This window comes from Camelus ferus, chromosome 2 (assembly GCF_009834535.1).
Source record: "Camelus ferus isolate YT-003-E chromosome 2, BCGSAC_Cfer_1.0, whole genome shotgun sequence".
Taxonomy (NCBI): Eukaryota; Metazoa; Chordata; class Mammalia; order Artiodactyla; family Camelidae; genus Camelus; species Camelus ferus.
The window spans coordinates 85,208,977-85,222,460 of NC_045697.1; the positions used below are offsets into that span (position 1 = coordinate 85,208,977).

The 13,484-nt window shown below is 36.7% G+C and overlaps 1 protein-coding gene across 3 annotated transcripts in view; it reads right to left on the reverse strand.

The window, feature by feature from the left end:
* The window catches only part of PRDM5 (PR/SET domain 5), a 158,065-nt gene that overhangs the window by 48,795 nt on the left and 95,786 nt on the right, over positions 1-13,484 (reverse strand). For all 3 annotated transcript variants that reach the window (XM_032462630.1, XM_032462637.1, XM_032462644.1), the window contains 2 exons: positions 11,637-11,797; positions 8,411-8,504 (listed from right to left, as the gene is read on the reverse strand). In XM_032462630.1, the coding sequence (XP_032318521.1) occupies positions 8,411-8,504; positions 11,637-11,797 (255 nt within the window). The remainder of the gene's footprint in view (positions 1-8,410; positions 8,505-11,636; positions 11,798-13,484) is intronic.

A 13,484-nucleotide genomic window follows, 5' to 3' on the forward strand; every position in this document is an offset into this window, starting at 1 on the left:
TGGCAACACACAGTCCATGCATCCTGGCTCACCCCAAACCAGCTGTCTTTGACAGCAAATCCTCATCTATGTTCCAGAGACGATCTAACGCTGCTGCTAAAGGTGATAAAAAGATGATGATGACGACACTGGGGATAGAGGGTTAGACCATATATCAAGGGAGTATGAGTACCTGTGATTAAATACATGTAGGAAAAACAAAAACAAGACACACAGCAATGTTGGCAGCAACGGGTCACTTTACAGCATGTTTGCACCATGCTAGGCTAAAGCCTTAGTTTAGTTCTAGATGAACCACATATAAATTATGTAACCTTAGCAAATCATTGTATTTTGCTGGGCATTAGTTCAATTAAAGGCTTGAACTAGAAATCTCCTGAAATTATTTTCTAGCCTAAAAATGAAGACTATTATGTTTTAATAATCTACCCAATGTGCACACCTGCCATGCATGCCCTTATTCTAATCGCCTAATTATGAAGAATGAGTGGACTCTAGAAGGTGGATACAAGGTTTGTGAAAAATAACATTTTCAAAGTTAATGGAAAAGTTCTGTCATGCTTCACCCTAGCAGTACAAAATGGTGACAGTGGGAATGGAGGAAATGGAGAAGGGAGAGGCAGCAGACAGAGAACAAAGATTGTGAAGCAAAGATACAACTGGTTGGTTATGTAAAATAGTAAAGGAAAAAGTCAATTAAAACGTGAAAGAATTGGAGAGATTTTTAAAATGTAGTTTTTAAACACTCTTAACAACAACAACAAAAGAAACAGAGATATAAATACTAAGATACCTCCCAGAACTAAAAGACAAGAGCAAGGTGATCATTGTCTTATAGAATGACCATTAGTCATGAGTCAATAAAATAAAACCTGTTCTAAGAAAACTAATATAAAGGAAACTGCCTTTAATGTTACTGTATCAGATAGGAAATGATGAAAGATACCAATCGGCAAACTGGCAAAAACATAAACTGAAGTCATATTTCCTCCTCATAAAACTTAGTGCGTTTTGATGTCACAAAAAAGAGGATTGGTTTCCCCAAATACTGATGGACAGTTTGAATACTATAAAAACAAAGAGAACTTGACTCCTTCAACGTAGTGGGAAAACAATGAAAAGACCGTTACCTCTATAAAAATCTCATCACATTGCAATGCATTCAAGTGTCCATACACCTCACTGAAAGGCTCCACTATCAATTAATAATCATTTCCAAGAAATGAAAGAAGTTATCTGCCCAGCTATATGACATTCTGGACAACAAAAACTTATGGAGACAGTAAAATTATCAGCAGTCACCAGGAGCTGAGAATTGGGGGATGAATAGACAAAGCACAGTGGATATTTAGGGCAGTGAAAATACTGTGGATGATATCATAATGGTGGATACATGTCCTTACACATGTGTCCAGACCCACAGAATGTCCACACCAACAGCGAATCATAATGCAAACTATGGACTTTGGGTGATTATAATGTGTCAGTGCAGGTTCATCAATTGTAACAAACATACCACTCTGGTTGGGAATACTGATAGTAGGGGATGCTACACTTGTGTAGGGGGCAGAAGTGGGTGGGGAAATCTCTTTACATCTTCTTTTATAAAGAATACATATGCTTTCCAATGTATTGTGGGAAAAAACTTTTGAATAATTCATGAGAATTGGAAATTTCATGGAATTCCTTTTTCAAAATTACTAAGCATGAAGTAATGATATTCTGCTTCTTCAGAAGAATCTGAGCTTTTTTCTGAGCAGTGTAACTGTAAGCAAAGACAAAACAAGACAACACGAGTCTGTTTATATTTAAAGAACATAAGTCTTCCTATTGAAAGAACCAGGCTCTGAGGGAGATGTGAACAAGATGTGAGCTGTGATGCTGGATGTTCAGGAAACAGGTCTCAGCTGCACTGAGTTGGCATCTGTGTCCACTCCATTGTTCTCACTGGAATAAAACACTCCCACTTTTACTTATAAAAATTATGAAAATTTTAAAACAGGAAGGAAAATTAGAAAAACAGTACAATGAACCTGATATACTCTAAGGTTTAATATTACCATATTTGCTTTCTCATTCTCATTTCTCTCTTTTTAACATATATTTTTATAGGTACTTCTTTTTGCTGGCCCATTTGAGAATAAGATGCAGAGACATGTCACACCTAAATAATTTTTAGCATGAATGTTCTAATTATAACAGTTACCTGCATAATCATAAGATGAATATACTTTAAATATCTTTTTTCAAGAAAATATTATTATAGAAAAATTAGAAAACACAGAAAATCATGAATAAAATTCAAACTATCCAAATATAAAATACAAAGGAATAACCATAGTTAATAATTTAGCATTTAACCTTTAAGATGTTAAAATAACAATATTTTATCCTTAACAAAAATATGCCATTTTGTTTTGTAAATAATCTTTCTCATTTTATGTTAACTAATATATATTTATACAATCATTTTTATTGTCCATATAATATCCCAATTTATAGATATATCATAATTTATTGAACCATGCTCCTCAATGTTGGATATGCACACTCTATTTCCAATTTTTTGCTATTTATAAACAGTTCTTCAAGAAATAGGTCAATATTTTAAAAACAAACTTGATTGCTTATAATCTCTTATTTGACTTAGAAATCAAGCATCTTTTATGTTTATGCTTAATAAAGAGGGTAGTAATAATTTAAAAAGCTGAGGACAAGTTTTGATGTGACAAGATCAATTAAATGTATGAAAGATTATTTTGGAGGTCATTATGGCTTAATTTCAAGAAAGAAATTAGTGAGGCAAACATAAATAAAATACCACCAAACAATTTTCCCAGCTGAGTTCTCCTTTAAATAGTTATTAAAAACAAAGGCTCAGTTAATTAGGAACATACCCATCTAAAGCATGTATTTCCAAAGATGATAATCATTAAGAAAATCCCATGATTATGTCAGACACCATGATATTAAATTAGCTCTTTAGCAATAGTCAATCCAGATCATTTTTATACACTAAGTTATTAAAGTTCTAGCATACTCAATAGTTTAAGATCTTGATGAAAGAGAGAAAAGGAAGGATACTGAACATAAAATTCCCAGTATGATATCCCATAAGAAAGGAAACTAAAGAAAAGGAGAAAAAGACAATATCAGAAATCAAATCATTCAATAAAGCCTTGCCACCCAACGTTAATGAACACAATTCATTTGACTTTGGAAAAGTAGTCTTCAGTGGCAATATTACAGAAGACTTTCAGAGATCATACTTAAGAAAATTAACTGACCATCTGCTACAAACCAGCACTAAGTACTTTACAGACATTATTCAATTTATTCTTCACAAAAAGGACCTATGAGATAAAATGGGTTCTGAGAGGTTAGGCAGTTTGTGCAAAAGTGCACAGCTAGTAAGTGGTAGAGGCCAGGATTTGAATTCAAGTCAGTTGTCTCTGAAGCGCCACTCTTTCCAGGATGCAAAACAGACTCCCACAGCAGAGGAAGGTAGTGCTGGAAACACACTGGGACTTGCTTCTACTAAGCAGGGCAACTCTCTAGGTGGGGAAAGGGATGCAATCTCATTATAACTCAGACTTCTCTGAATCCTAACTAAAAAAATTTCAAATATCAGTAAATATCTTACTGATAGGATAATCTTTGAGGTTCTACCTTTTGGAATCTGCAGGCAAATTTAAAAGGTAAAGAAAGTCTACAATCTACCTACAAATATGCCCAAGTTTAGAAAGCCTTAAATGTTCCTCTGTTTACAATCGCAAACGTATCAAGCCAAAAGCAAACAGTACCTATAGAGGTGCAGCTTTGGCACACCTCCTACTTTTAAAATCCAGAGTCGGGCACAGGCAATGACAATGGGCACTAGCATGTTTCAGGAGCAACAGCAGCAGAAACATAAGAATTTATCAAGACAAAGTAACAGCACGAAACCAGTCTGAGCAATCAGATGACAGCAATGGTGCCAGTTAAACAGGATGGCCTCTGTCAGCTGGGTCCTTACCTTCATGGGCAACACACTCTTCTCTGCCTCGTCTACCTCACCTGGCCCCAAGACACACATACACACACATAAACACCCACCCCCAATCACCGCCCAACACACAGATATACACACACACCTACTCACACTCTTATCCCTTTGGGCATTTATCATTGGCTAGGGGTCCATCTAGAGCATTACCTCCCAAAACATTGTCTGTGTACTCCTGGGGATCCCCAAGATTCTTACACAAGCTCTTCAAGGTCAAAACTAGTTTTGCCATAATACTATTATGCTATTTACCTTTTTCACCACGTTGACTTTGCACTAATGGTACAAAAGTAACAATGGGTAAAACTGCTGGGCCTTCGTACAGATCAGGACAGTGGCCTCTGATGGTGCTAGTAGTCACTGTATCTTCACTGCCACACTCACAATAGAAATAATGCCAGTTTTGTAAAAATTATTAATTTTATAAAACCCTAATTTTTGAGTACCATAGTTTTAATATTCCCTGTGATAAAATGGGAACTAAGTACTTGCCATAAATATTGATATATGAAAGTTGCCTCAAGGAAAAGCACTTGTGTGACTGAGTTGTGAGCTGAACTAGGAGCTTATTTCATGGAACACCATTTTGACTTGAAATGTAATGACGGACAAATTATGGTTATTCACACTTGGGTCTTTGGTGAACAATTGTTTTTTGAAAATTAGAGAAGCCTGTCATTTCAAAAGAAAGAAAGGAAAGAAGGAAAGTACTTCTTACCAAACACGAGAATTAGAGCAGTCAATGCAAAATTTAGAATTTAGGAAAATCTGTATGTGCTACCATGTGCTCGAAGGCTTCTTAAAACTCAGAGTTGCCCAGTGAGACCAGTGATGACATTAACACACGTGGAGGAAGTGTGTAACTCAGTGAGCCAGTATTTTCCAAGTGATCTGTGCATCATGTTACAGAATCACGCATGGGTAAAAGATCATTCAAAGTGCAAGACACACCAGTGGATTTTAATGTAACAGAATAGCGGAAGTTCACTGAGATGATCTAGGTTCCACACAAAAGCCTTTAAAAAAACCTACCACTTTTTGAGTTTTACCGTAGTGACAAGTAATACCCAGAATTATTTGTAAAGGCTATTTAAGAATTCTTTTCTAACTACATATCTGCTTAGGGCCAGATTTTCTGCAAATCCTGCAACCAAAAGAACATACTGCAGCAAAATGAATGAAGGAACAGATAGGAGAACCCAGCCGTCCCTCTTAACTCAAACATTAGAGAGAGTTTCAGAAATGTAAAAACAGTGTCTCCCTTCTCACTAAATTATTTCTGATTAGGAAGTGGAGTTATTTTCTGTAAAAATACAGTGTCCATGTTAACATGTAATGGGTTTATTATTGTTATTTTAAACAAATTAACACATTGTTAAATGTTCTCAGCTTTAATCTCTAATATAGTAAACAGCTACAGATATAACCCACATAAACCAAAGCTTCTAAGGGTTGTCAATTATTTGTAAGATGAAATGGAGTGTTGAGGCCAAAATGTGAGCACCGATGATCCAGACATCCCTGTTCCTCGGAGGCTGTCTGTTCTGACCGTCCCACCCCACCGTCGCTCACGGTCCTCATTTCATTACGGGCTCCCTGAGACTATGTGACTAAACGCTTTCTCAGAGCAGGCTGTGAACACCTTACCTATGTTATGTTATAGCACAAACATAAATAGCTAAACCTAGTGTGGGGAATCTGAGCTGAATAAAATCACATGATTTCATAAGAAAACATAATAGAGAGAAAAAAATAAATTGATAGAACTCAAAATAAGGAGAACTCTACCATCATAGTAGAAAAAAACCTACATAAACCCATGTGGTCACTGAGCCAAGTTCCAGCTTGGAAGGGTAAATGAATGTGCATGATTTGGAGGACAGGACAAAGCAAATAAAAGAAAGCAAATGCAACATCTGCCCATGCTGGAAAAGAAATCCATGCCAGGAAGCCCAGATGCCAGCAAGCAGCCGGGTCTCTGCTGTCACTGACATTGGCTGGCACCCACCACTCCAAATACAACCACAGCTATGTTTCCAGGCAATCGTCACAAAGAAACATAGGCTTCACATCAAAATAACTTAAAGAAGAATTGTAAAATGTGAAAATGAGTCTGATTTTAAACAGAAAAATCTAGTTATAAGCAAATAACAATTATAATTAATTATACAATTACTTGTGTGGGCATACACATACACATAGGCCACCTTTATATTTTTATTTTATTTAAATATATGTGTTGGCCGCCTAGGCCTCAGCCATGTTTGAATTTAGGTGGTAAGTTTCCTTGATCAGAAACCAATAGGCCAGAATCTGTATGACATTTTGTGCAGATTCATGCACACAGTGAATAGCCAGATCATACATAAAATGACTCAAATTTTAAAATATTGTTTAGATTATACATAATATAGAACATAATATATGACAACAATAAACACTACATATATTTAATATTTTTGTCAGAGAATTCTTGGAGGTCAAAAATCTTATTGTAACTTTGTAGAGGATAATCTTAATAAAAAATTTAAGAGAAATTACTAGTTTAAGTACATTATTCTCTACTGCCCATCCTTCTGACAAGTAAAATAAAATGTAGGCACACAATTCGCAAGGATAGAATTATTTTGAATACTCAAGGGTTCTATGATCGATTCATCTTTTCTATGCTGAAATACATATTTTAATACATTCTGAACAATAATCACTGCCTTTTAAAAACACACTCTAACAACCATAATTCAATTACATGATGATGTCTCAGGGCATTATTATAAATGTACTGCTACGATATATAGAAATAATACATTTTCCCCATTTCCCGCTTGCCCTCCTTCCATACACAGATTACATGCACAAGCACACACATGCAGACCTAAAATCTACCGAGCAAATCGTAAGTGATGCTTTCAGGGTGGCACAAAGACATCTCCTGATCCAGAACGGAAGGATGCTGATTTCACTCTCGCCCGTGCCCGTGCCCATCACAAGTCCACACGACCCCGGTACATAGAAGAGGGTGGTGCCCGATGACGCCAAAGCCTATGCTGTCGGGTTGCAGGGGCTGGCCCCGGGCTTGGGAGCGCTCTCTCCTCTCTCTTCATCATTTACCTGCTTCTTCTGTACACCCGGGACAGGGTGCGAGCAGCCCCAGCACTCCTTTAAGTCCACCTGTCCTCCCTCCACACGGCTCTCTGCTGCCCTTTTCCTTCTGCTTCTACTTTTCTTTTTGTTGTTCTCTGCTTCTGCTGCACATATTGGACTTTGTCCTGAAAACCTCACTTTCTCTAGATACTTCTAAGTAAGAAGACCTCCTTTCTTTCTTTAGGGCGCCCATTATTCCACAGCCATCACATATAATGCTTGATCTTTTTGATTATCTGTTTCCTATGAAAGTATGAAAGAGGCTATTCTAAGATGATAAATACTAAGCTGACCTATGTCTTTTAGCTTTTGCCAGAAAATTTCCAAAATGAGAAATTATGCTGCATGGCTGTCCTTCTTCTCCACTTATGTGTAATAATTACAGTATTGATTCTCTGACCTGCTTAAACTAACATTTTTTCAGTCACAAAACAGTTTCTGTACTAGACGCTGTCCTAGATGCTGGTGGCACCATGGTAAGGAAAGTTAAATACCATGGCTCTTGAATAAAAAGCTTCAGCAGTGTTACCAGTTACACAGGGTACCACACACAGGCCAGCCACTGAGAACCGCTTTAGATACATATAAACTAACCTGGCCACCAAAATGAAAGAGTATTCTCTCCAGTCTTTGCAAGTACTTCTCTACATGACAGATAACACCCAGACAAGGTTCTTAAGGAGAATGTTTAGTTGTTCATTCACCCTTCACTAGGGCACAGCCCTCTTTCATGGGAGAAATTACACAGGAAGTCGTAAGAAATGAAAAAAACCCTTTGGGAAGCAATCTGTGGCATAAAACATTATTATGGCCACAGCACACTTACAGCCAATAAAATCTTATAGCATCCAAGCCACATTCCAAAGACTTTTTAAAATTTGTAAAGGCTACACTTGATGCGAGATAAGGGAGGGGCAAGCCCATAGCCTTCTATAAAACTGTTACTCCCTGTTCCACCCACTGAAACAGTATGTAAAGTAAAGCACACATATCACAACCAGACATTAATCAGTTTCCACCTCAGATATTTCATTTTGGGAAAGTATCCTTATTCAAGATTTTTCTAGAATAAAGAACTGGATTCTGTAAATTGTTTAAGGAGAGAAAAGAGCCAGGATGAATTCTTAACCTGGGAGTCATTTTGTAAAACTGCAATATTCATTATCCTGGAGGAATCTGATTTCTCTATAATGTTTTTATCACCAATTACAATCTACATACCTGTATGGCTGCGGATATGAACTCGCAGTGTACCACTGCTGGCAAACTTCTGGCCACAATATGGGCAGATTTTCTCCTTTTCTCCTGTGTGTGTCTAAATGGAAAGGAAAAAAAAAAAGGGTTGAGGATAAATATAAAGAATTAGGTACAAATGATTAAGTGCCTCTGACAACAGTAAATCCTTTTTTTTCCAGGATTACATTTGTTTAAAATGATTTAATATCACAATGAGATTTTAAACAATTTATTGTGGATATTCCCACTGGCTCAAAAAAACCTCTTAGAATCATGCATTAGTGTTAATCTGAAAATAATTCTGCAGTTTACTTTTTAAGCGTTTATGGAGTCCCCATCTAAAAATGATTAAGTTATACAAAACCGGTATATGCTAGCAAAACCACATAATCAAAATGGGGCTGCAGCTGCCCTTGACTGCTGCCAAGAAACAATTTCTTGGGAGCTTTTTTCACATTCTTTGTGTGTATTTAACGCTTGAGGACAGAATTAATCTCAATAAAGTAATCTGTTACTTGCATTATGTTTGTCTGACTGGATTGAGTTTACTGCAAAGTACAAAGGAATAGAAATCTGACTTGATCTTTGAAATCAGCAGGTGCTAATTGAACAGTCAATTTGAAAGAACATTCCTGCCCTCAACATACCTTTAATCTGGGCATCAAACAACCACACGAGGAAAGGTGAATGAGTATCATCACAAGCCAGTTTCGACAAAATGTTCGAGTTCAAAGAAAAAAGAGTGACCTCTCCAAAAAGAGGAGGCAGATGGAGGGTTTTAAACTTGTCTCACAATCTCATCAGGAGGCCAGTGTTTCTACCAACATCAAAATGGGTCATTCCAATAAACGCGAGGTCAGAGCTATTTTTCAAGTCCCATTGTTTTTCAAACTCAGGAGAAGGGAAAAGTTGGGAGAAGGAGGCAAGGACTTCAGACATCTGCACATTCTCTCTCACTGTTTTTAGAATTTATTTTATTTTAACTTTAACTTAAATATTAATAAAAGCATATAGTGAATCATCTGGGTTACCATCTTCACCACAAACCAGAGCTTCCAGGGCCTGTGTTTGCATTTGCTTTTAAGAAAATTACTGGCAAGTAATATCATTTGAATTTCCATGAGCTACTGTAAAAAGAATAGGAAAGGTTTTTAAAAAATTATGGGTTCCAGAAGGAGAAGACACACTGGCTGGGACAGAGAAAAAGGGATGGGACAACGATGTCCCCACCTGACAACCTCAAAGAACCACAAACTCAGCAAAACATTCTCAGCCTCCATATTAAACTAATTGTTAACTTTAATATAATTGGCTTCATAGTCTTATTGGTTGATACTTAACTTGTAAATTTCCATATTTGAATGATCATCTGTATTTGGATATTCACTATCACATTTGTAATTTTTAAAAGAGTTACAAACGAAATACCTTACCCAACATCAGTGTCCTTTAGATTGTTTTCCCCTTGGAAATGATTTATATTAACTCAAGTGTGAGGAATACAGTCTAATCAGTGTCCACCTTAGCCAATGACACTGTCTACAACAGACATTTCCTTGATTCTACATTTGGCAGGCACTTAACTTTCCATTTTCACTACAAGTCCTTACACAAAACAGCTATACATTCTTTATACCTCAGCAAGAGCTGCTACTCCCATGGTCCACATTATGGTTCAATTTAAAGGAAATGGTGTAACATTTTTAACGTATAACAGACCTGTGTTCTTCTTCCCTGACAGAAGGGACAAAATATGGCAATTCTTTCTTGATTAATGTAAGGTTGTTTAGAAATTGTACACATCTATTATTACAACACTGGATTATTCCAAACAGCCAACTTCCAATTTATTTGTAATATCTTTATAAAACCCACAGCATTTCTTGCTGCTACATAAATATTTCATCGTTTGCTTACAAGACCTCCGTTGCTTACCCTTCAGTGGTATAAGGTTCAAAATAAAAGGCATTAAGGCAACATTAATGAAAAAAATAAAAGTGTTCCTTTTGGCTTAACTCAAAAACATATCTTATTATTAGGTACAGAATTTGATTAGTTGATATTAAAAAACACTGAAAGTATAATACTAAAATTTCTTAAATTTGGATAAGAAAGCATGGAAACAGATCACTGTGAAAATGATATTGGGTAAATGAATGAGACAAAAATGAACAATATACTCCAGAATGTAGTCTATGACAATCTGTTATTGCAGACAAATAAATGTATCTCTCTTGAAAACACACTATACTTTTCACTCAGTGATTAAAATGCAACAAAAGCGTACTAAATTCATGCAAAAAAGTAATCCAAGAAAAGAAAGTTGAAAGACTAAACTATTCAGAGATTTGAAAAGAGAAGACCATATCACTATTACTGAGCATTAAAGATACAGGAAAAGAAATTTACTCTTCTCAGTCCCTTTGAAACAGCTGTATTAAGGACAGGTACCAAAATTAAAATCATGACATGGGAGTCACTTCACATTGAATACTTACGGGGCACACCGAGCAGCAGAAAACTACCACACTTCACACTCATTTCTAAGGTCAATGTTAAAACTTTAAATTGCTTTTCTTATAATATCAATTTTTCTATTTTAAAGATACACTTAAAATGTATTTAATCAACAAATAAAAATAAACTGTTGATTTGCTTGAGCCAATTAGCATAACATAAATAAGATAATCTCCAAATCACCATCAGTAAGAACATCATTGTATTTGAGCTGGGCAGGAACTTCCCTAGGTTCTAGGTTCTAGGTTTCCCTAGGTTCATGCAAGATGAAGAAGGACCACTCGGCTCCTACAAGAGCTCAGTCTAACAACCTGTCAATAAATATCAGAACTAGCTTTGAAAAATAAAACTATTCAAGCTCTACTCAATATCTTTCAAAAGAAACCTATGTTAACAAAAAAATGTGTAAAAATCGAGAAGCTCCCATCAGGTACTTTGTATGACCCATCTATAGGCATAGCTTCGGACCATGTGGAGTCCAGACCCAGATCTAGGTCTGCTTTTATATGATAAATATGACTCTTCTGGTAAAATGAAGAAAACAGACATTTGCTGAATGTATCAATCATGCGTTCCTTATTTGTCATTTTGAGTAAATATTTTGATAAAATTGATTATCACATGCTAATTAACATACATGCCTGTTGACATTAAATATGTAATCCAGTCAAATTCGAGGAAGGTTTCTACTTACCTTCTTGTGACTTCTAAGCACTGAAGGTGTAACAAACGCTTTATTACACAGCTCACATCTGTACTTCTTGTGTCTTTCATGGACCACCTGGACATGAACATTTAAGGTATCCTTCCTTTTAAAGGTAGCATCACAGTGATGACACTTGAAAGTCCTCTCACCTTAGAAATGAAAAAGTCAAATAAGAGAAACACAGACACACAGCAGGGTGCTATTAAACCCCCTCATGAGTACCAGATTCAGTGTTGTTTTCTCCAAAAAGTAGTTAGCGTGTTCACAGCTCAATTTATCATAACCATTAAAGGTCATTTTTCCAACACATTTTCAGTTCCATATTTGCTAATTCTCTGTGTGAAGGCAAGGAGGTGGGGGAGTCTTCTAACCATCTTAGACCCTCAGTGTCCTTAGCTGGAAAATGTGAGGATTGAATTAGCTACTTTTCTAAAGGTACCATGAACTTTCTTTAAAAGTACGTATTTCTAGGGCAGGGGTTTGGATTTGTGGTAAGTAGATACTTGTGACAAAAGGCTTCTGTCCAGCAGAGTGAGCTGCCTTTGGGGTCTCTCCTAAACTCCCTTCAAACCCCCCACTCTCTCCCCGGCCTTCAGGGACACAAGCAGAACTGGGTCACAGGCAGCAAGCTGGAGGGATGCCCCTGAAGGCATATGTCAGAGTGGGCCCTTCATCCCGGGACAGGAGCAGCCTACAATACGCCTTCCTTCCTCAGCACTATCTCAGGACCTCGGACTGGAGGCTCTCCAATCAGTCCTTGGTCTGCTGTGAAATGGCTGGAGAAGGGGTTCAACTTCCAGGCTCTCAGACAGTGTGGGAGTTGCCTTTCAGAGAGGAATCTGGATTGGGGCAGAGGGATCCAGAGTGCTATTACCCTTTTCTACCCTAGATCCCCTGGGGACCTGGGAAAGTTTTCCTCTTCTTGTTCAACAGCTTATGCTTGCAGGAAAGGAACTCCAGAAGCTGTGTTTAAGGAGTTTATGATATTTTTAAAACTTTCATATCGTGCTATGTCTAAAGTTTAGTGGTCCATTTTAAATACATTTTAAGCTAACAATGTGCACAATTAGAAAATAGTGATTATCTCCTAGGAAGTTGTAACACACATGTAGTCTGTATAAAGATAGACTAGTATTTGCAGATATTTCCTCTTTCTAGAGAAAAATTGCAATAGCACAGATTCACATATTATACCCACTATGAGACAAAATCTGCAGATAACTTCCTACGTCTGAATAAGAGAACACCTCAATTTCAACCAAGCTCTTCTAACTTCCCTCCGTTTTCACTAGTATGAATTTAAAAATGTGAAGATCTTATTATTTCTCCATACCAATTTTAAGGAAGGAAGGACAACGAGAAAGAACAAAAAAGGCAAAGGCAAATTACCCTCCCTTTGTCTTTTCAAACAGAAGTATAGCTTTTAATTTAAAGTCTCTTAAAGTCTCTAAGGAAGTTGTTGAGTTGTTGAAATTTGACGCTTGAAACAAAGTCACCCCCAAACAGGGCAGGAACTGTGTCGATTCTGAGAGCTGTGTTTACGTGCAGCCTTTGTGCATGTTTGTTGCAGGGTGTTACTGTTGTCACCTGGTTTGCTTTATGTATCTTTTCAGATTTATTTAAAATTTTATTTGTATAAAATATATACCCAGTGAGAGTAAAAGGACAATTGATAAAAGATTGTAAATGCTAGTAATACCAAATCTATTCAAGCACTGGAAAAAAAAATACTCTAAGACTGCTCCTATCAATGTATTTCCATTAAATCATCAGGTGAATCAAAATATTGGTTCTTGTACAGAAATCTCATCAAGCTATACCAAGGGAGTCCATGCC